This window comes from Nannospalax galili, unplaced genomic scaffold, assembly GCF_000622305.1.
Source record: "Nannospalax galili isolate Female #2095 unplaced genomic scaffold, S.galili_v1.0 scaffold18, whole genome shotgun sequence".
In the NCBI taxonomy this organism is placed as follows: domain Eukaryota; kingdom Metazoa; phylum Chordata; class Mammalia; order Rodentia; family Spalacidae; genus Nannospalax; species Nannospalax galili.
The window spans coordinates 6,440,606-6,468,383 of NW_008346548.1; the positions used below are offsets into that span (position 1 = coordinate 6,440,606).

Consider the following 27,778-nt stretch of genomic DNA (forward strand, 5'->3'; position numbering starts at 1 on the left):
AGACAGTTGTTAGCTGCCATGTGGGTGCTGGGAACCAAACCCAGGTCCTCTGCAAGAACAGCCAGTGCTTTTAAGCACTGAGCCATCTCTCCAGCCCAGTGTTGTATTATTTTAAGCACTGGAACTTTCTGTTTCTCTCATTATTTACATGAGGATAAGAGACAGAGACTTAGCGATGCCATATTTTAATAAAACAGATCCAATTGTAGTTATTCTGGTTGAATACAGTCAGAAGATCTGGAGCCCAGCCTGCTCCCACACCCTGCTCCCAGCCCATATTCACTCACAGGAATCCACTTCTGTAGTCTCTGGCCTTGATATTTCCAATCCAAAAATCTACCCTCTGACCTCTTCACACTTAGGTTAACTGGAAGATTCTCCCCAGTTCCTGTCTTACAGGATAAGCCATGGGCAAAACAAGATTGTGTCCTTGAAGGGAAGGGCTCTTGGTATGCATAGCCTTCGAGGGATGGGCAGGATACTTTTAGAATGATGAACTTGATTAAGTGCCCAAAAGTATGGTTATTTCAAAGCAGCAAGAAAAAGGGGTGCTTAGAAAATTAGGTAGGGTGAGACTATGGCTCAGTGATAGACTACTTGCTTTGCATGCAAGCAGCCTTGGGTTAGAGCCTCTAGCCCCCAATAATAATAATAATAATAACAACAATAATAATAATAATGATAATAAGTAGATGTTGGATCTTAAAACTTTGTGTCTAGGTAGAATGTTGAACACCTAGTATCTAGGTAAAATGTTGAATTTAAGTATCTAGTATCTATACAAAAAAAGTCAAATCTAAATTAGATGTGGTGGTATACGCCTTAATCCCAGCATTCAGAAGGCTAAAACAGAAGAATGGAGATTCAAGGCTAGCCTGGGCTATATATCAAGGCCTTATCTCAAAACAAGAAAGATACAGTCCAGGATGGAATTGTATTTGGGAATAAACTTGTGCAACAAGCATAAATGAATTGCATTAGTCTGATCTGAGGAAGGACTGAGTGCATGCCGGGGGCGTTGGTGCAGTGCTAAACTAATCCTTCCTTCAGGGAGGGCCTGTGCCACCTCTAGACATCCAGGAGCCACTAAAGACTTTAGTCTGTCCACCAAATCCCCGTTCACTGCACACTCAGAAGGGCCCTCAGACAAAGGAGGGTGTGTATCAGTTACTCAAAGATAAAAGTGGTTTTATTCTATATATTTTTCAAATTATTTAAAAAAACTCTTAAGACATGTGAAGTTGTAGGGGTTTGTTTTGTTTGAGACAGGGTCTTATAGCCTAGGCTGGCTTCAAACTCACTATGTAGCTAAGAATGACCTTGAACTCCCCAGGGCTGGAATTACAGATGTGAACCACCATGCTCACTGGGCCTCAAACATGAGTCTTTAGAACTTTATCAAATCTCAAAAGGAGCATTGCTTACCACTTATAAGTAATTGTTTCCACCTGTAACTCTTCTAAGTTCCACCCAATTTTTCTTTGAACTTAACCTAAATTTTTAAAAGGATGTCTTTAAAGGACAGATTTACATCTAATTCTTGGCTTTTTCTTTTCTTTCACATAGTTCCACATGTGCTGAAGAGCTGTGCCGAATTTATAGAGACTCACGGCATTGTGGATGGAGTCTACCGTCTTTCAGGTGTCACCTCAAACATACAGCGGCTAAGGTAAGCCAAAAAAAAACAGGAATCCTCCAGTGAGCCTTTCTCTGTCCATGCCTCTGTTGACTGTTATTGGGGGTACCAAAAGGCTGGAGGAGAGGGAGGGGTGCCCGGCCTCAGTGAAGAGCAGCAGTGTTGAGATGCCTGGCTGTTCTTAATCTAATCAGAAGACTCCAAGCCTGGTGGGATTTTTTCCAATGAAAACACCTTTTTCTTTGTCTTGGGCAAGGTTTATGCTTCTTTGGAGGATTGGGTTTAATTCAGGTGATCTAAGTTACAAGTTAGAAAACATGCTTACCCAAAGACCATTTAGCTTAGAGCCCTTCACATAGTGTTGGAAACATGAAGATCCTTCGGAGGTTTTCTTTGGGTACATATTTGATATTTCATCTGGTTAAAAAATCAGAAGGCTGCATAATCATACATCTCCAATTGATGCTAATTATTTTTTAATTAGTTGGGGCCAAAGAAATGACTTGGGCAAGCCCAATTATCCAAATTCAATCTCTAGAACCCAAGTAAAGGTAGAAGGAGGGAACTGACTCCACAAAGTTGTACTCAGAACTCTATATGACTGAAGAGGCAATTGTGTCATCCCCCTACCCCCCAACCTGTCAACACTAATTTAAAGTTTCAGTTATTGATGGATTTTCAATTTTCATACTATGACTTTATCCTAAACACTTTGAAGAATTTTCTGTCATATTAAAAAGACAAAAACAAGAAGAGATGTGTGGTGTGTATATGGAATATTCAAGGCATAAGATAGTGTGTATGTAGGAGCTGGAGAGATGACTCAGCAGTTAAGAGCACTGATTGCAAAGGATCCAGGTTCAATTTCTAGCACCCGCATAGTAGCTATCTGTACTCCAGTTCCAGAGGAGTCCAACACCCTCTTCTGACCTTCTTGGGCATTGCATGACACAGATGCACTTACATATATGCAGGCAATACATTCATAAGCATAAAATAAAAATAATAAAATATTTTTTAAAAAGAATGTGTATTTTTCTGTGACTAATGCAATGAGTTTGCATATTATGCATATTGCTTTTAATGCAAAAGGAACATTCAGTGCTATTTTAATGTGTTTATTACATGTTCGTTAGTTTGAGCATTGTACCACATGGGGGCACTTATATACATGCAGGCGTAACACTCATATACAGAAAATAAAAATAAATAAATCAAAAAATTTTTAAAGAAAAACAAATGGTTTAGAGCCAGTATAGATTTGTTTCTTCTTTTTTGTTTCTCTCTTTTTTTTTTGTCTTTTTGAAGCAGGGTCTCCCTGTAGCCCCAGCTGTCCTGGAACTCACTATGTAGACCAGGCTGGCCTTGAACTCACAGAGATCTGCCTGCCTCTGCCTCCCAAGTGCTGGGACTATAGGCGTGCGCCACCACACCCGGCTACATTTGTTATTTTTATTCCTTGTGGTGCTGGGATGAAACCCAGGCTGTTGTATATGTTAGCCAAGTGCTCTAACACTGAGCTACACCCGAGGGCTTTTGTGGCCTTTTGAGGGCTTTAATGAATCTCTGTATTTGTATAATTTAATTTACAAATGTGATTTCCTTTCTTTTCTTTTCCTTTTTTTTCGAAAAAATAGGGTCTCACCATGCAACTCTGGCTGCTGACCAGGCTGGCCTCAAACTCACAGAGATCCACCTGCCTCTGCCTCTGAGTGCTGGGATTAAAGGTGTGCACTACCACTCTGAGCTTACAGATTTTGCTTTTTATTTATTTATTTTTTTAAGACAGAGTCTCATTTTGTAGCTCAGACTACCCTTGAACTCATAATTCTCTTGCTTCAGCCTCCCAAATTCTGGGATTACAGGTGTGTGCCACCATACCTGACCTGAGTGTACCATGTCTTCGAATTTCACTAACAGCATTTTTTTCTTGCAGTAGTGGATATCAGCACAGTGCCCTGAGCCTGTTAACCAAGTACTCTACACTGAGTTGCACCCCCATGCTTCTAAGAGCAGTATTTCTCAATAGTTGACTGACTCTAAGGTCTGAAGTGCATGACAGTGTTGGTATCCTAGAAAGATGTTTGGGTAGGAGAAAATTCTTCATTTTAAGACTAGCCTTAGCCTTGACAAGAGAAAACTTGAACTAAGTAAATTAATAAGCTCTAGATTCTTTTCTTCTATTCTCAGAAAAAAAAACATATGCCCATGCATTCATGAAGCCATGAGGCAGACTAGCTTTCTACTCAAGACCCCATGAGTTGCCCTCAGGTTCTGACAACATCAGAGAGTTTCCCCCTCTTCTTTGAAGGGGCAGAGCCAGAGCAGAGGTAAGCAGCTGGCTGCTGTGAAAATGCTGGTTCTCAGAGACCTGTAGATCCTATCACACCTTCTTGACCAAGAAACACACTCAGAAACCTAACTTTTATGTTAAAGCCAAGGTTTACCATTTTTTTAAAAAAATATTTTTATTATTTTTTATTTTATGTGTATGCATGTATTGCCTGCATGTAGGTAAGTGCACCAGTGTCGTGCATGCCCACGGAGGACCAAGAAGGACGGAAGAGGCTGTCGGATCCCCTGGAACTGGAGTTACGGACAATTGTTAGCTGCTATGTGGGTGCTGGGATTTGAACCCGGGTTTTCTGCAAGAACAGCCAGTGTTCCTAACTGCTGAGCCATCTCGTCAGCCCCCAAGTTTATCACTTTTTAAAACACATTTGTAGTTTCCAAATACATATTATTTGAGGCAGTGTATGCATGTAACTTTTTAAGGAAAAGGTTTTTTTGTTTTGTTTCATTTTTTGTCTTTTTAAGATAGGGTCTCCCTGTAGCCCCAGCTGTCCTGGGACTCACTATGTAGACCAGGCTGGCCTTGAACTCACAAAGATCTGCCTGCCTCTGCCTCCCGAGTGCTGGGATTAAAGGCATGTGCCACCACACCAGGCTGGAAAAGTTTTTAAATTATAGAACAAACATTAACCAAGCCTGATCATAATCAGGAGTCTGAGTATTGTGAGTTCAAAACCAGCCTAGGCTACAGAGTGAGATCTTTTTCAGAAAAAGAAAAGTAAAGAAAGCAAAGCAAACAGAAGCCAAACCTGAAATCTAAATATGATATTCTCAGAACTCCATTATTAATTGCTTAAGAAGATACTCAGGAACTCATGTAACCTGTAGGAGTCACTATCAGGCAGTCTAGAAAATTCTACCGAGCCTCAAATACTTGAGTAAGGTCCTCCAGCCTTGGGTTTGAGTCTCCAAATAAAGCAAGTTTGTGACATGACTGTGGAGATGGGTGACAGGGTCTCGCCTACCCTAGTTTGGGGTTGCTCCTGTAAGAAAGAGAATTTCATTTGCAGCAATCCTTTGGAAAAACTGAAATCTCAGTAGGCTGTTTTGGCAAAATGTTTTCATGTTTCCCCCGTGTTCATAACCAGGACTGTAGATGCAACACCATAGGGAAGTCTATTTGCAAATGAGTTTCATGTCCTCTAATCACAGCTGACCTACCAGCCAGCTTCAGACCCCAAATGGTGCTGCCCCATGGCCTCCTGATGCCCGGAGTGGTGTGGAGGTCAAGAGTACAGGCAGACCAGCCATAGAGGGTCTTTTTACCCCTGTGCTGCCAAGCAGCAGCTGACATGGAGCACATGTTCCCCTGGATTGTTATGTCTCCGTCTGTGTTGTTTCAGGCAAGAGTTTGGCTCAGATCAATGTCCAGATCTGACAAGGGAAGTGTACCTCCAGGACATCCACTGTGTGGGCTCCCTCTGCAAGCTCTACTTCAGGGAGCTGCCCAACCCCCTCCTGACTTATGAGCTCTATGAGAAATTCACGGTGAGTGTTTGGATTTCCAGTGTGGTTACTGAGTGGGATGCATGGACAGAACAAGGACATGTTGTTTAGTTTCAACACTAAAATAACAATAATAAAACTCACCAGATGGTTGGCATTATCTTAGCATAGTGGTGGAGGTAGAGTGGTATGGTGAGAGAAGGAGGGTAATGGAACTGGTAGCTAAATATCTCTTCCTTAAATTTTCAGGATGATAGTTTGTTTTAAGAGCTGGGTTAAATTATTTCAATGTTTATTCAACAGAATGTACCTCATGGTACAGGGAGGAAACTGAGAACCAAAGAAGTAAAGTGGCAGGCCCAAGGTCATACAGCAGAGGCAGGGCAGGAATCCTAGGTCTCTGGTGCTGCACACCCTGCTGGTTCACTTTCATCAGGCTGCTCCTTCTGTGTTTATTTTGGGGGGTTGAGGAAGGGGATGGGTGGGCAGACAGGGGAGATGGAACCAAAAAAAGTCAAAAGAATAGGTCAGAACTCTAGGAAGAGAAAGGAAGCTGAGAAGAGGAAAGCATCTCAGTGGGAGTATAGGACATGAGTGAACCTCTGCTGGGGAAGATGGATGGGCAAGAGCAAAATAGCCACATAGAAGCTGCATAGCCACCAAACAGGGCTCCCCTGGTGAGCTGGGGAGAGAACACATATGTGGAGGAAACAGTGAAAATAGGGCTTGGCAGGTGTCTTAGTTATTTTTCTGTTGCTGTGATAAAACACTGTGACCAAGGGAACTTATAAAAGGAAGACTATTTTAGCTTACAGTTCTAAAAGGGCAAGAGTCCATCATGGTGGGAGGCATAGCAGCAGAGGTGGCTGGAGTAGGAGCAGAAGCTAAGCTCTCACATCTTCAAGCAGGCACAGGAAACAGAGAGCAACTGGAGATCCCTCAAGGCTTAAGAACTCTGTAAGCCTACCCCAGTGACATGCTTGCTTCCACATGGCCACACCTTCTAAGACCTCCCAAAGCAGCACCACCAACTGGAGACAAAATGCTCAAATACTGGAAGCCTATGGGGTACTTTCTTATTCAAACCACCACTTTCAATTCCCTGGCCCCCATAGGCTCATGACCATATAAAATTCAAACTTAGTCCAACCTTAAAAGTCTCCATAGTCTTTATCAGTCTCAATACTATTCAAAAGTCCATAATCCAAAGCCTCTTCTGAGACTTGGGGCAATATCTTGACTGTAAGCCCTAGTAAAATCAAAAGACAAATTACATACTCCTGACATCCAGTGGAATAAAATACACATTCTCATTCCAAAAGAGAGGAATAGAGGCACAGTGAGGAACTACTGGACCAAAACAAGACTGGAAACCAGCAGGGCAAACACCAAATCCAGTAGCTCCATGTCCATCTTCTGAGACTTTACTTCCAAAGGGCTTAGATGGCTCAGCCTTTCCAGCTTTGCTGTACGAATCATATATCTCTCTCAGGTACCACTCCCTGAATGCAGCTCTCCTTGGCAGATGTCTCACAGTCTGGCATCATGAATGTCTTTTTGGGGTCTCCACTGCCAACCAAGCTTCACCTTCACAGCTTCACACAGTGGCCTATCAGGGCCTTCTTTATGCAGGGATACCCCTGCTCTATGCTGTTTGGCTTCAGCAGCTCTCTGAAACCACAGGAGAGCCAATGACCCCATCACTTTTGCATCCTTCATGCCTCTAAAGCCAGCACCAGGTGAATGATACTGCCAAGTTTGGCTGCAAGTTTGGAGTCGACCCTGGCCTGCTTCATCCACTTTTGAAGCTTTTCTGAGCTGTGGTTTTCTACTCCTAGAAAACCCCTCCAGCATTTTTCTTTCACAAGTTGGAGGCTTAGCTGGGTGTGCTCTTTCCCTGAAGGTACTCTTTCCATTGTTTAAGTACAAATCTCTAGGCCTTTCCTTAGTCACTTTAATCTCCTTATCAAAGGGATCTCCTTCAGTACTCATATGACTTGGCTCCAACATTAATCTTCCTAGTGCCCTTTTTCAATACAAACTGTTCATTCTGCATTTCTTTCTGCCCCACTTGGTCTTTTTCACTGTAGATCTGCATGATATTCACCATTAATAACCATGCCACCAATTTTACATTTGGGCTGCTTGAAATATCCTCTGCCAAAGAAATTAATCCATTTGCTTTTTAATTTAGCCTCAGGCAAGCTTTTAGGCTATGGGCAGACTCTGGCCTGACCCTTTGCCTAAATATTCCAGTTGTTGCTTAAGTCCTTATTTCCCCCTGGAACTACTTTGCTCTCAGTACTACATTCTTCCAAGCCCCTACTAGAATGGCCTGTTAAGTTCTGCTTACAGCAATCAACCACTTTTCTAGTCCAAACTTCCAAAGAGTTCCACATTTCTCCAAAAACCCACATGGTCAGGTACCTCACAGTCAACAGCCCACTCTCTAGTACCTATTCTTTCTTTATTGCCAGGAATGTGGTGGATTGAATGAGAATGTCCCCCATAGGCTCCAAGTATTTGAGGATTTTGTCCCCAGTTGGTGCTGCTGTTTTGGGAGGTCTTAGAAGGTGTGGCCATGCTGGAGGAAGCACATCACTGGCTTACAGAGTTATTAAGCTTGCCAGACCTCCTGCTCTCTGCTTCCTGTGCCTGCTTGAAGATGTGAGAGCTTTGCTTCTGTTCCTACTCCAGCCTCCTCTGTTGCCATGCCTCCCCACCATGGTGGACTCTTTGCTAAATAAGCTCTTCTTTTATAAGTTCCCTTGGTCATGGTGAAACAAAAAAGAAAAGTAACATGGTGAAACAGCAAAAGAAAAGTAACTAAGACAGCAAGTAACCCAGACTCAGGAAGACAAGGTTGCATGGTCTGTCTCACAAAACAGGAATGTTTCATTTTAACTACTTATTTCTATAGAAGTAGGGCCTAGTGATGCTAATGCCATTGCAGAATTTGTTGTTTAATGGATTTGTTTGATCTCAGTCATGAATATGATAATATAAGCTGCGGGGGGTTCGAGCCTGCGACCCCCATGCAAGGATGACTGGGGATGAGTAAGCATGCTGTTCACCAGCCCTTGCCACCCCCAGCACTGGGAACAATCAGACGCAACGGGGAGTCTAGTCAAGTAGGAACTCATTTATTGCATGCGTTACAGAGCTTATAAAGGCATCTGGAAATCCCCCTCCCCCCTGGGGGTGTATCTTAAGGATGATAACATGCTGATCATGCACTCCTCAGCAGTGCGGAAGTATCCTTCAGACTTTCAAAACAAATCGGGCTGTGCCCCAGTAGCTTCCTCTCGGCGCCACCTTGGCAAGACGGGGCCTTTAGGTCCCCACATCTCCCCCTTTTATTTTTATTTTATAAGGCCGGACTGACTTTATTTCTCAGGTTACCAATCTCATAGACAGCTCCCTGAGGAGAGATGGCTATCTCCTTCCTCTAATCTTATGCATTTTTGCCTGTCTTAGGTTGTGTCACCTCTGACCAAGCCTTGCCCATCATCGGACCATGCACCTGGCCATGTGCATGTCCTGTCTTAGGAGTGCTTGTCATGGGACATCTTACCTATCCTTGGCTAAAAATGTGTCATGATTAAGGGCAGCCGCATGGGTAATGCCAGCTTGTGACAGTCTTAGTCTCTGCCTAACTCGGTTAGCCAAGCACGGACAACCAGAGGGGGTATATTCCTGGGGGAGTCCATAATCATGAGGAGGTGAGCCGTGGCAGTTCCAAGGGTCCCCTGTCACTGAATTATCTGGTAAAGACACTTAAAGATGAGCATTATCAAGAGAAACAAAGCAAGTCATGGCATAGGACAAGTTGAAATACTTCTGAGACCATGTACCTTTTAGCCAATCAGCCAGTTGTCAAAGAGGCTGACTGGAAATGAAGCCAAGGAACTGGGTCCTTCACCTCAGATGGATATAAATAAAGAGAGGGATTTTGTCTCACGAACTATTATGCTAGTCAGTCGGATCCTGGCCTACCCACTTAAGGTTTTTTGCAGGCACCCATATGGGGTTTGAATCTCCTGTAGGGTAGACACAGCCAAAGCCTTGACCCATGGTTAGCGATGGATCTGGGCCTCTCCATTGCCCTATAATGGGGTCCTTCCACCTTACCCGTACCTCAGGTTTCTGCTCCTGAAACCGGGATTCCAACTGATTTTTTTGAAAATTTAGAATATTAATAGTGAATAAGGCCATACCCAACTGTTGGTGGGGGCTTATTCCCCCTTTTTGTTTTTGTAATTGAATTTTTAGGTTTTGATGGTTGTGTTCTACAATGGCTTGACCTTGGGGATTGTAGGGAATTCCTGTATTGTGTTGAATTCTCCAAAGTGAAAAGAAATCTTATAAATTTTTACTCACAAAACATGGTCCATTATCAGTTTTAATTCTTTGGGGCAATCCCAACGTACCAAAGCACTGGAGAAAATGAGACTGAGCATGTTTAGACTTCTCTCCTGTATGAGTGGTAGCCCAACAGGCATGTGAGAATGTGTCGATGGACACAAAAATATACTTAAGCTTTCCAAAAGGAGCATAGTGTGTGACATCCATTTGCCACAAGGAATTGGGCTTGAGTCCCCTGGGGTTTACCCCTGGCTGTTGCAGAGGCGGTACCTGTAGAAAGGGTTGACAAGACTTACAGGTATGTACAATCTTCTTTAGGTCCTTGATGGGAACTTGAGGAAACCTCTTATGGAGTCCCCGCCAGTTTACATGAGTGAAGTTATGTAACCACTGAGCTTCATTCAGGCCTGCTGACAGGACCTGGGTGGAAGCCACCTTGACTGCCTCTGCATTGCCTTGGGATAAAAGCCCAGGCAATCCTTGGTGCCTCCTAAGATGCTGTAAGAAAATAGGAGCTTCTTTCTCTTTAAGGAGAGTATGAGTCTGAATCATCAAGGGAGTAATGGGGTTCCCATCCAACCGGATATGAGAACCTAATAGCCCTGGAAGAAGATTGACTACATACAGACTGTCAGAAAACAAAGTCATGGGCTCACTTACCTTTGTTAATGCTAAAGCAATGACCATGAGTTCCTTGAATTGAGCTGAGCCATCACAAGTGTGGACATATCTTTTTGGTTTCTCATCTGCCCCCAGGTATACTACCACTGCAGCTCCAAATCTCCCTCCATCAGTGAAAACATTGTAGGCTTTTGCTAAGGGCTCCCTGACAAAGAGCCAGGGAGCATCCCAACAAAGGGTGCAAAAGGAGGTCACCCATTTATGAGGGCCATAATGAAAGTCCAAATTCCCCAAGAACCCTTCCAAAGCTATGGCCACTCGATTATTATTTCTGCAGAACCATTCAAAATCCCTAAGCCAATAGGGGATAACAAGTTTAAGAGGGTTTATGTCATAACATCTGAGAGCTACATCACGTCCTTTCTCAATCAGGTGAGCCAATTGATCCATGGGTGTATAAACCTGTGGTACACCTCCCAGAGAGGCATGTACCCATTGAAGGGGGCTTCCCACCCTGCATAAGGATGGATGTCATCAGGGTCTCACCAGGGAGTACCCATAACTCAAGATCTTTACTAGGGGTGTACCGGGCAAGTTGGGCTCAGTCCAGGGCATCCTGGACCTCATGTAAGATGTCCAGGTGTTGAGGAGCCAGGTGAATTACTTCTGAAGGCTGTTTTCCTACTAGCAACTGAAACAGTGGTCTTAAAGTCTCAGTGGGAATAGGCATCCAGGCTCATAGCCAATTAATTTCTCCTAATAATTTTTGTAGCTCTGTCAGGGTTATGGTGGGCTTGACAGCCAGTTGTGGTTTTAAAGAACTTACTCCTTCCAAAGAGAGTGTGGTTCCCAGAATTTTAAAGGGAGTAATAGTCTGTATTTTATCAGCGGATACATGGAGTCCGCCTGTCTGTAGACATTTTTGAGTAATCTTATATAACTCTTATAATTGTTGGGGGCTTGGAGCTCCCAAGATTATATCATCCATATAAATGTACACAGCGGCATGTGGCAGCAAGTGAGCAGGCCCCAAAAGGGTCTTCACATAGCTTTGGCAGAATGCTGGAGTAAAACCTTGGGGTAAAACAGTCCATTCATACCTCTCATCAGGCATTTTAAAGTGACCATTCATACCTCTCATCAGGCATTTTAAAATTGGTGGAAGACACAGAGAAAGCAAATTTTTCACAATCTTGGGGTTGTAGAGGGATAGAAAAAAATCTTTAATGTCTATAACTATAAGAAATAAATCTGAGGGAATAGCAGGGATCCAAGGCAGCCCCCTTAAGGGTGTACCCACTAGGGTCATCCCAGCATTGATTTTACGCAAGTCTTGCAACATTCTCCATTTGCCAGAGGGTTTCTTAATAACAAAAACAGGTGTGTTCCATGGACTTATAGAAGGCCGGATGTGGCCCAACCATAATTGTTCTGGCACAATTTCCTTTAAAACCTGTAGCTTTGTCTCAGGCAATGACCACTGCTCCACCCATACCGGTGACCCAGGGGACCACCAGATAGCTGGAACCTGAGGGGCAGTGGCCCCTAGAATTTGGGGTGAACCCAATGCTCTTTCTTTGGATCCCCCCTGTAATTGATATGGCGAGACAACCCCTGAGTTGCTGACTCGGGATGCCTATCAGACTCTTCAAGGTCCAAATGTCATCATAAAAGGCCTTGTTATCAGTGGTTATGCAGGCCTGGGCATCCCCAAAAATATCTTGTCCTATGAGGTTGGTGGATAATGCTGCCAGCACCAGGGGTCACACTTCCCCTTTAACTGCATCTGCCTGAGAATGGGGACAGTTTTCATGGGTCTCGGGAAGCCCTGAAGTTGGCCAGGGCACGCCCGAGGTGCCACTTGTTACTTTGGCCACTTTTGGGTTCACTTCTGTTGCATTTCTGCGTTCTTCCTCAAAGTATTCCCATGATTCCCATGCCAGGGTTTCTGAAGGCTCATCAGGAGGTGGCGCCGAGGGCTTAGGACTCTCGGGCCAAAAGCATGCCTTTAAGGCTGAGATAGTAGTGTAGAACTCCAGCAGCGGATCAATCCCCAATTGAACCTCCCTTTCTCGAGCTAGGCATTCCACACATTCCCATGTATCCCCAGTAAAAGCACTAGCCCCAAGTAGCCAGGGAGCCAAATGAATGGCCTCTGCCCAAACCTTTTGAGCTGCCAGATTTGACAGATCCAACCCCCTACTTTCAAGCATATCTCTTGGCACCTTAAACACTGGGTCCTTAGGCTTATTAATTGTGTTACCCATCTTTTCAGTTCTCGCTTACTGCGGACTCTCGATTGACCCCAATCCTTTTCTTTTCACCTTTCTTCAAGCCCCATGCTGGGCACCAGTTGCGGGGGGTGGGGGGTGAGCCTGCAACACCCCCCCCCACGCAAGGATGAGTGGGGATGAGTAAGCACCCCATTCACCAGCCCTTGCCGCCCTCAGCACCGAGAACAATCAGACGCAATGGGGAGTCTAGTCAAGCAGGAACTCATTTATTACAGGCATTACAGAGCTTATAAAGGTATCTGGAAATCCCCCTTCCCATGAGGGTGTATCTTAAGGATGGTCACGTGCTGATCATGCACTCCTCAGCAGTGTGGAAGTATCCGTCAGACTTTCAAAACAAGTCAGGCTGTGCCCCAGTAACTTCCTCTTGGCACCACCTTGGCAAGACGGGGCCTTTAGGTCCCCACAATAAGCAAAACTTCAGGGATGTAGAAACACCTGTTATATTTTTATAATAAGCTCTTTAAACCATGCAAATCCTAGCTTATAATGTCTATATGTATATACAAGTGGGGATGAGTGTGGGTTTAGGCTATAGAGTGCAGACCATGAGAGAAGGAAAAGAGGTGCTCAGGAAGTTGGGAAAGGTGGTTATGGTAGGTTATGGGTGGAAGCGAGGTCAGGGGGATGAAGAAAGGGACGAGGAGAATCAGCAAAAACAAATTTTGTTTGAAAATGACATAATGCAAGTTAATACTGTGTATGCTGATTACATTTTTAAGAAATAAAAATAAGACTTAAACATCTGCGTGCATAGGTGGATTATAGAATAGGCAATTTAACTGAAAAATGAAAGAAGGAGGCAGATGCCATGGACGTGACTGAAATACTCAACTCCAGACAGAGTTTAGTCTGGAAAGAAAAGAAATGAGCTGAGCATACATTGTGGATGAGTTCCAGGGAAGGGAGATGGAACCTTTGTTCACTCCGAGGTGAACGAGGCCAGAGGAAGCCTGGAGGTCAGTCATCAGGGGACCACTTGGATTAGGGTGATAGTATTGAATAAGACTGGATCTGAGCTCTAGGGGTGGGAAAGGCTCTTTCCCCAAACTTATTTTGACCATATGAAGAGTCTTTTCATTCAAAATTATATAGAAATAAATGAATGCTATTTAAAAGTTGGGCTTGTGCCACTAAAATGTTAAGAGTTTACAGTGATGTTGGGAAATAATCATATCCATAATTGAAAAAAAAGACCACAAGATAAATAATGTACATTAAGAAAGGCATGGGCCGGTGCCAAGCTTAATGGCCTAAATTCAATTCCTGGGACCAATATGGTAGAAGAAGAAAACTGACTCCCACAGTTGTCCTCACACACACAAATAAATATAATTTAACTTTTTAAAAAAGGGAAGGAAGGAACGAAGGAACAAAGGAACGAAGGAACAAAGGAACGAAGGAAGGAAAGCCAGGCAGGATGGCACATGCTTTTAGTCCCAGTCTCAGGAGGCAGAGGCAGGCAAGAGTGAAGCCAGCCTGGTCTACATAGCAAGTTCCAGGCCAGCTGGGGCTACAGAGAGATCCAGTCTTGAAAAAACAAACACACACACACACCCAAAAACAAGAAAGAAAGGCTTAAAGGGGAGGATATGCAGAAGACCAATATCTATTTCAGTGATGTGACTATATAGCTTTAGCACTTTATATTAATTTTCATAACTTTAACCACCAAAAAATACATCAATTTTTAGTGAAAAATATAGGCCAGAGCACACAAAAAACTTGAGCATAATTGTTGGCAACTGTAGAAGTCAATATGCAGCTGCTGATGTACAGTTGTGGGTGGCTGAGGACTTCTTGACAAGAAACTTCAGAAATACAGTTTCTTCCCAATCTTGTCAACAGGCTCAGAATGAAAACCACAGTCCTCTTTCCCAGTCCCTGGCCCTGGCATTGCTCATCTTCTGACCTCTCACAGCAACAGAAAAAATAGGAAGGCAACATTTTGTCACTTTTCTCAACCAGTTTGAAGGAAATGGCATAACATTTAGACAGTCTATTGACAGTGAAAAGTAAAACAGGAATGTTTTGTTTTAATGACTTATTTCTACAGAAGTAGGTCCTAGTGATGTTAACTATGTTGCAGAATATTTCATTTAATGAATTTGATCACAGTCATGCCTATGATAATATAAAGAAAATTTCAGGGTTATGGAAATAGCTCTATTACATTTTTACAATAATTTATTTAAACCCACTGTCACCACTGAAGTCAAATAATATATTAATGGAATAATGAGAGACTTAAAACTGGAGCTGGAAAGATGGCTCGGTATAATTAAGAGCACTGGCTGTTCTTGCAGAGGACCCAGGTTTGATTCCCAGCATCTACATGGTGGCTAACAAAAGCCTACAACTCTAGTTCCAGGGGAATCAAATGCCCTCTTCTGACCCCTGTGGTTATTGCATGACATGGATACACTTACATGCAGGCAATACACAGATACACATAGAATAAAAATTTAAAAAGAGAATTAAAATTATTAATGGAATAATACTGTTATCAGTAATAACTGCCACTTATTGAATGCCTACCCTGTTGTGAACCCATAAATATGAGCTCATTTAACAGCCTTCTGAAGTAGATCTTGCTGCCATCCATCTATGGATGAGTATTGCTCATAGGTGGAGCTAAAGAGTCAAATTCTCCTCACAACTTCCATACCACTTAAAAATAAGTGGGCTTGCTGGGAACGGTGGTGCATGCCTTTAAACCCAACACTCTGGAGGCAGAGGCAGGTAGATCTCTGTGAGTTCAAGGCCAGCCTGGTCTACATAGTGGGTCAGCTGGGGCTACAGGGAGACCTGTCTCAAAAAAACAAAACAATAAAATAAATGGGCGCTTAAAGGCTCAGATATTAATAACATAATAAGAGATGCAACAAAGGAAAAGGTTCATACCCAATACTGAGAACTGACTGACAACATGGGAAAGGAGAAACCAAGTTGCCTTCTTACCATTTAGAAGGAAGTTTCAGGTGCTGAGGAAAATCTTCACAATAAACAAAGGAAAAAAATGACAAAAGACAAATTTAACAACTCGAATTATATATGCATTTTTTTCTATACTAAAAAATTTACTGATAGGGCTGGAGAGATGGCTCAGCAGTTAAGAGCACTAACTGCTCTTGCAGAGAATCCAGGTTCGATTCCGAGCACTGACATGGCGGCTACAAGCCATCCTTATCTCCAGTTCCAGGGGAATCCGACAACCTCTGCAGCGTTGCACAACATGGGTGCACTCACATACATGCAGGCAACACACTCATACACATAAAATAAAAATAATAAATATATTTTTTAAAAAACACTCATGCACATACAATAAAAAATACATTTAAAATAAAAAGAAAAATATATATTTACTGATAGAGCTGTAGAGTTGGCTCAGCAGTTAAGAGCACTGTGGACCCAGGTTTGGTTCCCAGCACCCACATGGTAGCTAACAACTGTCCATAACTCCAGTTCCAGGGAATCTGACACCCTCCTCTGACCTCAGAAGGCTTTGCATGCATGTGGTATGTTTGCATGCATGTGGGCAAAACATATACAAAAAATAAAAATAAATAACAAATACACAGATAAAATTAAAAGGTAATTATAAAAAACCATTCTTAAGCAGGGCATGCTAGTGCACATCAGTACTCTCATCACCCAAGAAGTAAAGGCAAAGGATCAAGAGTTAGGGGACAGCCTTGGCTACACATCAAGTCGGAGGACAGTCTAGGTTACATGAGACCATCTTTTAAAAAGCATCATTCTGGATAAAATGACAAGAGATTATTCTTTATAACATTATAATATTCTTTTTGTTGTTGTTGTTGTTCTTTTTTGAGACAGAGTCTCCCTGTAGCCGCAGCTGGCCTGGATTCGCTATGGAGACCAGGCTGGCCTCAAACTCATAGAGATCTGCCTCCCAAGTGCTGGGACTAAAGGCGTGTGCCACCACGCCCAGCACATTATAATATTCTTCAATTATAGAGAACTGCTGCTTATCAATAAGAAGAAAAATACACATCACTTAACAAATGAGCAAAGAGTTTCAACAGGAAATTCAGACAAATATGAATATTTTGAGATTACCAGTGACTAGAAACAATATATTTGCATGTTAAAATGTTTTAATTTTTTAAAGGTTTAATTTGTGTGTGTGTGTGTGTGTGTGTGTATCTGCATGAGTTTATGTATATCACATATGTGCAGGTACCCATGGAAGGCAGAAGAGGATGTCAGATCCCCTGGAGGTAGAATTACAAGTGGTTATGAGCCGAATGTGGGTGTTGGGAACTGAACTCGGTCCTCTGCAAGAGCAGTAAATGCTCTTAGCTAATGAGCCATCTCTTCAGCCACTTAATATGTTTATGTTATTTTTAATCTGGCAAACCTGTGAGAAGACTGGCTCTTTATAATTTTCTGCTGGAAATGTACATTAGTTGGGCATCCCATCATTTGGAATTATGATTTAGGTCCTGCCATGTGCATAAAACTATGTTTGTTTTGATATTATACATGATATCCAAATTTTGGAGAATAGCTGCATTTCTACCATTGAAAGATAAATAAAATAAATGACAAATCTATTCTTTTCAAAACTGTGTAGCCAAGAAAAGTCATATTTTTTAAGACTATTTACTGGCCACAATATGAAATTAAATAGGAAAAAAGAACAGTACGTACAAGTATATAGGAGAGCATGCCAGTGTTCATGCTGGGCACTGGGAGGAGTGGGCAGCTCTTTTCTGCTTCATGTGTGAGTAGGTTGATAGTGACCCCTTCTGAGCCATACAATAAAAAGAAGTTTTTATTTTCTACAGAGCTTACATTTTAGTTTTGAATACATGCATTCATTTCCAGGGCTGCTGTAACAAATTACCACAAACTAACTCGTTTCATTTCCTGTTGCTGTGACAAAATGCCCTGGTAAAAAAGCAACTCACAGGGCCAGTGAGATGGCTCATCTGGCAAATGTGCTTGCCGCCAAGATTGAAGACCTGAATTCAGTCCCTGGGACCCATGTGGTGTAAGAGAAGCAACACCTGCAAGTTGTCTTCTAGACCTCCTCCTACCTGTGTGCTGCTGCCCATGTTCAGGGTGGATCTTCCCACCTCAAATAACTAAATTAAGAAAGTCCCTCACAGGGCTGGGTGTCGTGGTACATGCCTTTATTCCCAGCACTCAGGAGGCAGAGGCAGATGGATCATTGTGAGATGGAGGCCAGTCTGGTCTATACAGTGAATTCTAGGCCTGCTAGGGAGATCCTGTAGAGAGAAAGAAGGTGAGAGAGAGAGAGAGAATATTCCTCACAGACATGCCACAAGCCAACCTGATCTAGACAGTCTCTCACTGAGACTCTCTTCCCAAGTGATTCTAGATTGTTGAGTCAGGTTGAGACTTAAAACTAACCATGAAATTGACTTATTCTGTTACACCCCTGGAGTTCAGGAGTTTGAAATCAGTGTTGTTGAGGTCAAGTTTTCCACAGGATGGTGCTCCCTCCAAATGCCCCAAATATAAAAACATTCCTTGCCTCTCAGTTCTGGTACCTACCTGCTAACATCCACGGACTTATGTCCACAACCCTAGGTCTCTGCCTCTAGGGTCATGTGGCCTCCTCCGTCTGTGTCATCTTCTACATCTAGCCTCTAAGGACACCTATAACTACATTTGAGGATAACCCAGATAATCTAGAATCATCTCCTGACTCAAGGTCCTCAAACTAGTCACAGCTGCAGATTTTTTTTCCAAATAAGGAAACGTTCATGTTGCAAGAGTTAGGAGCTGGTATCTTTGGAAGCAGCTGTTCAACCTACTACACTGTACCTTTTTCTTAATCAGAGAAAAATGCAACATTCATTTTAGGAAAAATTATGTTTTGTTCACACTGATCTCACTAAAATGATTACACCCAAAGTAGGTAAAAGTTGTGAATTTGTGAATTATTTATTGAATTTGTATCAGAATCATTCTTGGGAGGACAGGTGGGCACATGCCTGTACATGTGCACACAGAGGCCAGAGGAGAGCACTGTGTGCCTTCCTCTATCATTCTCCCCCTTTTCCCTTGAGGCAGAGTCCCTCACTGCACCTGAAATTCACCATTTTGGGTAGGTGAACTGGCCAGAGAGCTCCAGGGATGTGCTTGTCTCCAGCAGTCTCCATTCCCCAGTGCTGGGGTTACAGGCACATGGGGCATCTCCAAGATTTTACATGGGTCCTAGGGATCCCAACACAGGTCCTCATCCTTTCACAGCAAGCACCCTTACCCATGAAGCCATCTCTCTAACCCCCTTGAAACAATTTCTTTGTGTATCTATCTCCCTTGTTGAATTATAAGCTTCCTGAAGACAGGGCCTGTTTATTTTGCTCATTACTCTGTTATTGCCTTCTGCCGTCTGAGAAATATTTCAATGGTTATTCAGCAAATGTTTGCTAACATGTTGACCCACATAAGTCACCTGAAATGTTACTTGGGGCTGACTGCTGGCAAGGGCAGGTGGAAATGAGCTCAAGATGGGACAGAGGAGGCAGGGGTCATCAGCCAACGCCAGCTTGCCAGGGTCTCTTTCATTTTTAACACTGGAAGGCTCTTGTGGCTGGAGAGGTGGTTCAACACCAAGAGCAAAAGGAACTAAGGTTCTTTTCTAGAAGGTCTGCGTTTGAACAGTTCCCATATTGGACAGCTCACAACTTCCTGCAACTCCAGTTCCAAGAGGATCCAAAGCCTCTGGCCTCCAAGGGCACCTGCACTCACACGTACTGACATACACAGAGGCATGTGCATGTAATTAAGAATAAAGTAGGAAGCTGGAGAGATGGCTCAGTAGTTAAGAGCACTTACTGTTTCTTCAGAGGACCTGGTTTCAGTTGCCCACATCTATATCCCTCAGCTCACAACCACCTGCAACTTCAGTTCCAGAGGATACAATGCCCTCTGCCTCAACATGCACCTGCACACATGTGGTACACATAAAAATCACACAGGCACACATACCTGCACATAAATTTAAAAATAAATCTTTTTTTCAAAAAGAAGAAGAAAAGAAAGAACCTTGTCAACAGAAACCTTTAACCTTGGGGAAATCAGGATGATTGGTTACCCTGCCAGGGGTCCATGGTTGAGGAGTCCACACCCAGCAAGATGGTATTCACCATGCTGGAGAATGCTCCTAGGATGGTACTGTCCTCCAAGTGTGGCCATATGTGGTTTTTTCACATCTTCAAGCATAAAAAAAAATATTGATTCATTCACTTATTTATTCCATTCAACAACCATTTGCTGGATATCTACTATGGGCAACTGGCAGGCGTCGTTCCAGAGCCTGGAGATTTAATGGTGAATCAGATAGATAAAATCCTTATTTACTAAAACTTCTATTTCAATGAAAGGGAGATAATAAACTCTTGTATAACAGATGCATCATGAAACTGCTGATAAACATGATAAAGAAAAATAGCCCAGGGTTGGGGCAGGGGGTGGAAACTGATGGGCACTGCTATTTTAGGCTAATCAGAGGTCTCTCCTTGAAGCGGCATCTGGACATGGATTAAGTGAGGGAACAAATCGTGCCAGTATCTGAGTGAAGTGGGTGCCAACAAGAAACAGTAGTACAGAGGCCCTAGCTTTGTGGGGGCAGGAGTTCTGAGCTTCAGAGAATGTGTAGAGACCAGTGCCCAGCATGGAGCAAGCAATATGGAAGTAATGGGAAAAGAGACAGAGGAATTCACAGAAGGCCTGATTGTATCCATAGATATAAGAAGGATGCATGTACAAAGATGTCTAGAAGCCACACAGTGATTGTCTCTAGAGACTGAAGGTCTATAGTTTGAAGGAAAATGAATCCCTCTTTGTATATCATTTTTGTATCATTGCTTTTTAAAAAATCACGTGCATGGATTACCTTTTTTAAAAATCTAGTTATAGTTTAAAATAACTTAATAAAAATGTCTTATAATAGTTTTAAGTAATTGATAAAACTTTAAATTGTAGGGGCTGGAGAGGTGGCTTGGCAGTTAAGAGCATTGGCTGCTCTTGCAGGGGACCCAGGGTTTGGTTCCCAGCATCCACATGGCAGCTAACAACCATCTGTAACTCCAGTTCCAGGGGAATACAGCGCCCTCTTCTGACCTCTGGGGGCACTGCTTGACACAGGTGCACTTACATACATGCAGGCAATACACTCATACACATAAAATAAAATAAAATAAAATAAAATAAAATAAAGTAATAAAATATTTTTAAAGACTTAAAATTAAGCCAAGTGTGGTGGTGCACGCCTTTAATCCCAGCACTCAGGAGGCAGAGGAAAGTGGATCTCTGTGAGTTCAAGGCCAACCTTGTCTATATAGTGAGTTCCAGGACAGCTGGGACTACAGGGAGACCCTGTCTCAAAATACCAAAAAAAAAAAAAAAAAAAAAAGACTTAAAATTGTAGCCAAGGTAGAGTTGGAAGAGAGAGCTCCTCGGGATCATTTATGTTGGTCCATCCCTGGGTTGACAGGGCTGTCTGGGCAATGGGACTTGATCTATAAGGCAGGAGTAGCTTCTGGGAAACAGAGAAATCTCGAATAAAGATTTTACTGCCAAGATGACAGCACAGCCTTCACCAGGGTCCTCAAAGGGCAGGATGATTATCTTCTGGACGGTGATGGAAGAGAACAAATAATTACAGGTTCATCCTAGATGTTAAGATTCAACCAGGCATGGTGGCCTATGCCTTTAATCCCAGCACTTGGGAGACAGAGGCAGGCAGATCTCTGTGAGTTCGAGGTTAGCCTGGACCACCCCGTGAGTTCCAGGCCAGCTGGGGCCACAGGGAGACCCTGTCACAAAAAGACCAAAGAAGGAGGAGGAGGAAGAGAAAGAGGAGGAGGAGAAGGAGGAGGAGAAAAGATTTAAACAGCCAAATTGGCCAACTTTCTCTCCTAGCCCCACCTGACCCCACAAATTAGGATGAGTAAAATTTCAGTTTCTCTCCTCCAGTTGTTCATCAATGGGATCGACTGTCTTAATGGAGAAACACAAAGGGAAAGTAAGTTTGCAGTAACTAGGCCCCTCCATGTGAAAAATGAGGCTGTAAGCCAAGCATGGTGGCACACGCCTGGAAGAACAGCACAGTGGAGGCTAGTGACAAAACTATGAGTTCAAAACAAGCCTGAGTGGCATAGAGAGACCCTGTGTAGTAAGCAATCAATTGTATGGAAAGAAAAAGAAAGATCTAGTGAGTTTCTGAAGAGGATGGGGGCAGAATGAAGAGGCTGTAAATAAAAGGAAATAAAGGCCAGTCTTCGCAGGCCCTGCAAGCATCAGGGGGTGAGCCTGCCCCTCCCCTTGACAGAGAACAGAGATGACTAACAGCTTCCCAAAATATTAAAAGAACTTTCCATGAGGGCTGATAGCTGCACCTTTATCCTCCAGACACCTTTTTCAATTTTTCATTACTATTATTGCCTCCACCTCCCAAGTGCTGGGATTGCTGGCATGTTGCCTGGACACTCATCTCCAGACACCGTTTTATAAAGAGGAATGGCACAAGACTTTGCAGAGCTTGGTCCTAGCTGTGCAGGGAGAAGCCAGCAGCCTGCTGAGCCTCCCTGTTTGCATCCTGGAGCTGAGAGTTCACACCCCACTCTGCAGCCCTTGCTGCCTTGGAGGGCTCACCTTCCCTTCCCCGTGAGGCTCTCCATGCCTGGTGGAACCAAGGGTCCTCCCCTCAATCCTCCAGGAAAGAGAAGGGAGGTGTGGAGGTGCTTCCTAGAGGCCCGGGTTATGCCCCTGCCTCTCCATTCTGCATAGCTCACAAAGCAAAGAGATCATCAGGTGCTAGTGCTGGGTATGTTCCTGGCTGGCAATCCTACCAGGAGAGTGGAACAGCTGTGATTGGGACACCACCAGTCCCACATCCTCCCACTTCTGCTTATGAAAGAGACCTCAAGTTTTTCACAATGAGAATTCTGACTGCCTTTTAAAATGCTGGGCTTCTGTATATATGTTTTACTTCGCTTGAAAAGGAGACAAGTGCTGAGGGGGATGGTTCAGTGGGTAAGAGTACTTGATGCAAAAACATGAGGGACTGAGTTTCCATACCCAGTGCCCATACAAGAAGCTGGGCCTGTCCTCAGGCACCCATAACATCAGTGCTGGGGCTGGTGGTGCTGGGGAAGACATGAGGATCGCTGGGGCTAATGGCAAGCTCTAGGTTCAGTGTGAGACCCTGTCTCAAGCGAATGAGGCCAAGAGCAATAGAGGAAACTATCCAACACCCTCCTCTGGCACCCCCCCACGTGCACACACACATATACCACACAGGAAGAAAATGCCATAATGAAACCCATCACTCTGCTTACATATATTAATTGAAAAAGAAAAATCAAAAATAATAAATAAGGGAGGCAGGGCATCCTAGCTCATGCCTTTAATCCCAGATCATAACTTTGAGATTAGTTTGAGCTACACAGCAATGCACTATTTGCTCAAAAAGGGGGAGAGTAAACAACAAAAACTTGATGGATACAGCCTTAGCATGATGTCGCATGCAGGGAACAACTGTGTGCTAGGCACTATTCTGGATGTGGGGGCCCATCACAACCCTGTATGTTCAGCACTTACAATTCCAGCAATGCAGATGGAGCGTCAACAACAGCCCTACTGGAGAAGTGTGTTGTACAGCATATGGAGTGGTGTCGGGGCAGAGGTGGGAGGGACGGGGAGTTCTGCTCTAGAACATCCCCAGAAGGTGTGGCTTAGAGTAGGGCCTGGCAAGCTCAGTGGGTACCCAAGAGAGTGAACTGGTATCCACTTTCAGTGAGTGGATTGCCTAAAAGCCATCATTGCTAAGTGTAACACAAGCATCTATTATTATTATTATTATTATTATTATTATTATTATTAGGCTTTTGTTTTGTGGTTCCAACGATTGGACCCAGGGCCTCTTGCATGCTAAGCAGGTGCTTCACCACTGAACTAGAGCCTTAAACCTTTTTTATATTTTGAGGCAGGGGACAGTGAGATGACTCAGTGGGTAAAGGCACTTGCAGCCAAGCCTAAGGCCTTGAGTTTGATTCCCTGGGACCCACATGGTAGAAGGAGAGAACCAACTCCCACAAGTTGTCCTCTAATCTGCACATGTATGCATATGCGTAGACAGACAGACAGACACACACACACTCACTCTCAAATTAATAAATTTAATTAAAAATTTTTGAGACAGGATTTCAATATGTTATTCAAGGGGCTTTTGAACTCACTCTGTAGCTCAGGCAAGCCTTGAACTCATGATCTTCCTGCCCCACCCCTTTGAACAGCTGGGATCACAGGCTTGTACCACCAAGCCTTCCAGTGCAGTACAAAGAACTTTCTTTGTTTGTTTTTTTGTTTTGCTGTGCTGAAACTGGCCCCAGGGCCTTGTGCTCGCTAAACAAATGATCTGCTACTGAACTGCACCCTTGATTCTTCACAACCACAGACACAGCCAGAATGACAGCTAACAACTGGATAGAGGTGAACAATATGCAAAACCCACAGATTAGAATTTTCATTTTTGCTTATGTTGTGGTGGGCAGTGGTTATCTAATTAAATGTTTTATGATTATATCTAGCATCATACACAAATGTAAAGCAAGTTTGCAGCACCTGGAGGAACAAAACTACCAGTGACTTCTGCCTATGAGCTCAAGACCGTAAAGACTGAAGTGAGCTCAAGAGACCCATCTAGTATGTCTCGGTCTACCTGGGGTTACCCAGGCATGTACATGTGAAAAAGAAAAGGAATAGTAGGTTAAGATTTGTACCTCCTTAATGTATGTAAAAGATAGTAAAAGATAGATGTGATTATCTTTGTCCTGGACTCAGGGACACTCCCATGCTGGCAGTTCATGAGCATGCCCAGACTGCCTTTCAGGGACTGTGAGCCTGGCACAGTGCATTAAGGACTCATCTCATCACTGCAATTAAATGCCTGACAAAAGAAACATAAGGAAGGTGGAGTTTGTTCCTGCTTAGGATTCCGAGGGATACAGTGTATCCTGACAGGGAGGGTATGGTAGGAAGAGCAAGAAGCAGCTGGTCAGTTGCATCCAAGGAGGAGCAGAGAGCAATGAATGCTGGTGCTCAGCTTACTTTCTCCTTTTTATTCAATCCAGGAACCCAACCCACGGAATGGTACTGTCTACGTTTAGGGTGAGCCTTCCCACCTCAGCTAACGTAATCTAGATAATCCCTCACAGACATGCCAGGAGGCTTGCTTGTCTCTTTGTAATTCCAGGTCCTATTCAGTTGACAATCAATATGAGCCATCACACACAGGCAGGACATATTCTCAAGATAGGGCACAGGGCTGAAATAGAAGAATCTTCCCAGGCATGCTGATGTCATACAGCATCCTGAGGCTGTCGAGAGATGAACATGAGTCAGTCTGTCATCACACTTCCTTTATGGTGTTCCGGCCTCCCCTGCAAGGCCCTGGGCTGACAGGGGAACACATGCCCACATAGGAAATAAGGAAAGAGCAAATCAGGGCAAGGCCGCCATGCCCTGGGGACAAAGCTCTTATCCCTGCTGAGGAAGGTACATCTCTGATTCTTGACAGCCGAAACAGGCAGTAGCGGAGGACTGGAGGTCAAGAATAGTCACAGGCTCGGTGAGGGATAGCTGCTCTCACCCACGAAGACTGAGCAGATTACGTGCCACTGTGACATCTCTGTCTCACCCTGACTGTCTTCCTGAATGTGAGTCTCTATGACTCTCAGCCACTCTTTGATTACTTCTCAAACAGTGACTGACATCTGAAGATAAACAGAGGCCATCCCACCCCTGTGTGCATACACGGTGAAGACACTTGACACGGTGAACACTCAGAAATGGCAGTAAGATGGTTGCTTTCATTCTTCATTCAGAAGAATATGTGTTTTGGGAGGAGATCTCCAGGCATGGTTGTAAGGCTGGAGGACCCAGTCCTAAATAAGACCAGGACACACGGGAGGGATCCACGCTTCTGGGCACTCACTGGGTGTTTCATGTTCTTCTCCATAGGAAGCAGTGTCTCATTGCCCAGAAGAAGGCCAGTTGGCCCGAATCCAGAATGTTATCCAGGAGCTGCCCCCATCCCATTATAGGTAAGAAAATTTTTTCAGCCTCTCAGTGGGGGGTAACATCAAGAGAGGCAGAGAGGTGTAATAAACTAATAAATTCTGTGGACAGTGGCTTTCCAGGTGGTGGGGAGTATTTGGAAATTAGTGAATGAGTCGTGTTATCAGGGTGAGCTGGTGCCTGAGCAGGGACATTGGCAGCAAAGGGAAGCCTATCTCCACTTGCTGGGCACTCATCAGAGCCCAATCACGAGCCAGCCTCACCGTGGTATCCTTGGTTCTTAGTCAGAATGATACTACAACCAAATCTTTAGAAACCCAGGTGACTTTAAAGCTGGAGATGACCGTGGTTCTAATGCGCTGACTCTTCTGTCTACTGACTCATTAGCTCAAATGAGTTTTCCCAATGTTACTTATACCTGCCCACCTTTTCTTTTTTATTTATTTTTTATTGAGTTTTTGTGTATTTCATACAGAAAATAATCTTTATATCCCCTTCCCCTTTAGCACCCCCCCATAACCCCCCACTATAGTTCATACATTCTGTCATTTGTGTTAAGGCCTACCATGTAAAGTTAGTGTCCCCAGGTGTCCCTCAGTGCAAATTCATCACCTGAGGTCTAGTCAGCCTATCTAGAGTCCCTCCCTTTAAGATCAGCTCTTTCTCACCCAGCAGTAATCAGCTGCCAATAATTCTTTGCCTAAGATTGGGGCCTGCTATCCATTTCCAGAGTTCTGTGCTGGGTTTTTGTCTTTTTGAGTTTGCATGGGTTTTGTGCATGCTGACACCATTGCTGTAGGTTTGTAGGAAAAGGGTCCTATAGGACCCTATAGGACTATTTCTGTATGGTCACGCACCTCCTCCCTGGCTCTTACAGTCTTTCTGCCCCCCCCTTCCATAATGGTCCCTGAGCCCTGGGTGGGTGGACCTCAGTATAGGAGACCTGTCCAAGGACTCACTCTGCAGACTCTTACTCTCTGCGTTTTAGCCATTTGTGGCCTTTTGTGTTCCTGGCCCTCTGTTGCATGAGGGAGCTTCACTGATGATAATTGAAAGATGCATTAGTGTTCTCTTCATCCCTTGTTCTATGCTCCATGAGTCTTAGGTAACAATCTCTATGTGTGCCCAGTTGTGGAACTCTGTAACTATCTCTGTCTCTTGAAAAAGAAGCTTCTTTGATGGGTGGTGACTGGGATACTTGTCTAAAGATTTAAAAATCCATATTACATTTGTCTAGGGATGTGGCAGCTTGGGGCTTTTGCTAAGATCTATGACCTCTCCAACTATGTGTGTGTGGCTATGTTTACAGTACCACACATGAGTTTCCTCCCACTGCATGGGCTTTAAGTCCAATTAGGTAGCTGTTGATTACCCCCAAGATAAAATGGCCACTACTGCACCAATGTCATTTGCTGTGCTGGTCACTCGTGTGGTTTTTAGGCCTTGAAGCTGTGGTCGGACCATGGATTGATGTTCTCCCTTACCAGCTTGCATAGTGTCTCCAAAGCTATGAGAGATGGCCTTCAGGGGAGGTGGCTTCCAGATCAGTTCCAGCTCCACTGCTTCAAATCCTGCATCCAAAATATGTCCAGTCTTCAACAATAGGGTTTTACCATCAAGTTCTGCGAGGCAATCAAGGGCTGTGGCAATAGCCTGTGTGATTCTGGGAGTCTCTTGGACTACCCTGGCCAACAGCTCAAAGGAAGGTTTCTCCTGTCTGGCACTGTTTCTTGTTATGTAGCCTTCAGCTGTACTCACGGGCTCATGTAGCAGTAGTGTATGTGTAATTTTTCAGTAGGTTTGTGAACTAAAATGATTCCCTTTAGTTTTTTGTGCTAGCTAGGCACTGTTTATCTCCCTCTTTTTCTCCCTGTCTTGTCCTCCCTTCCCACCCTCCCTATTTAAAGTGACCCCATTTTCCCCATTTCTCCCTTGATAATTTCTATCTGCTATGGTCCCACTTCTCTTGAGCTCCTTC

General features: G+C 43.8%; 1 protein-coding gene across 1 annotated transcript in view; it reads left to right on the forward strand.

The window, feature by feature from the left end:
• The window catches only part of Arhgap31 (Rho GTPase activating protein 31), a 123,309-nt gene that overhangs the window by 68,121 nt on the left and 27,410 nt on the right, over positions 1-27,778 (forward strand). Inside the window, exons 2-4 of the mRNA XM_017800559.2 lie at positions 1,567-1,669; positions 5,332-5,476; positions 25,744-25,826. Of these exons, the coding sequence (XP_017656048.1) occupies positions 1,567-1,669; positions 5,332-5,476; positions 25,744-25,826 (331 nt within the window). The remainder of the gene's footprint in view (positions 1-1,566; positions 1,670-5,331; positions 5,477-25,743; positions 25,827-27,778) is intronic.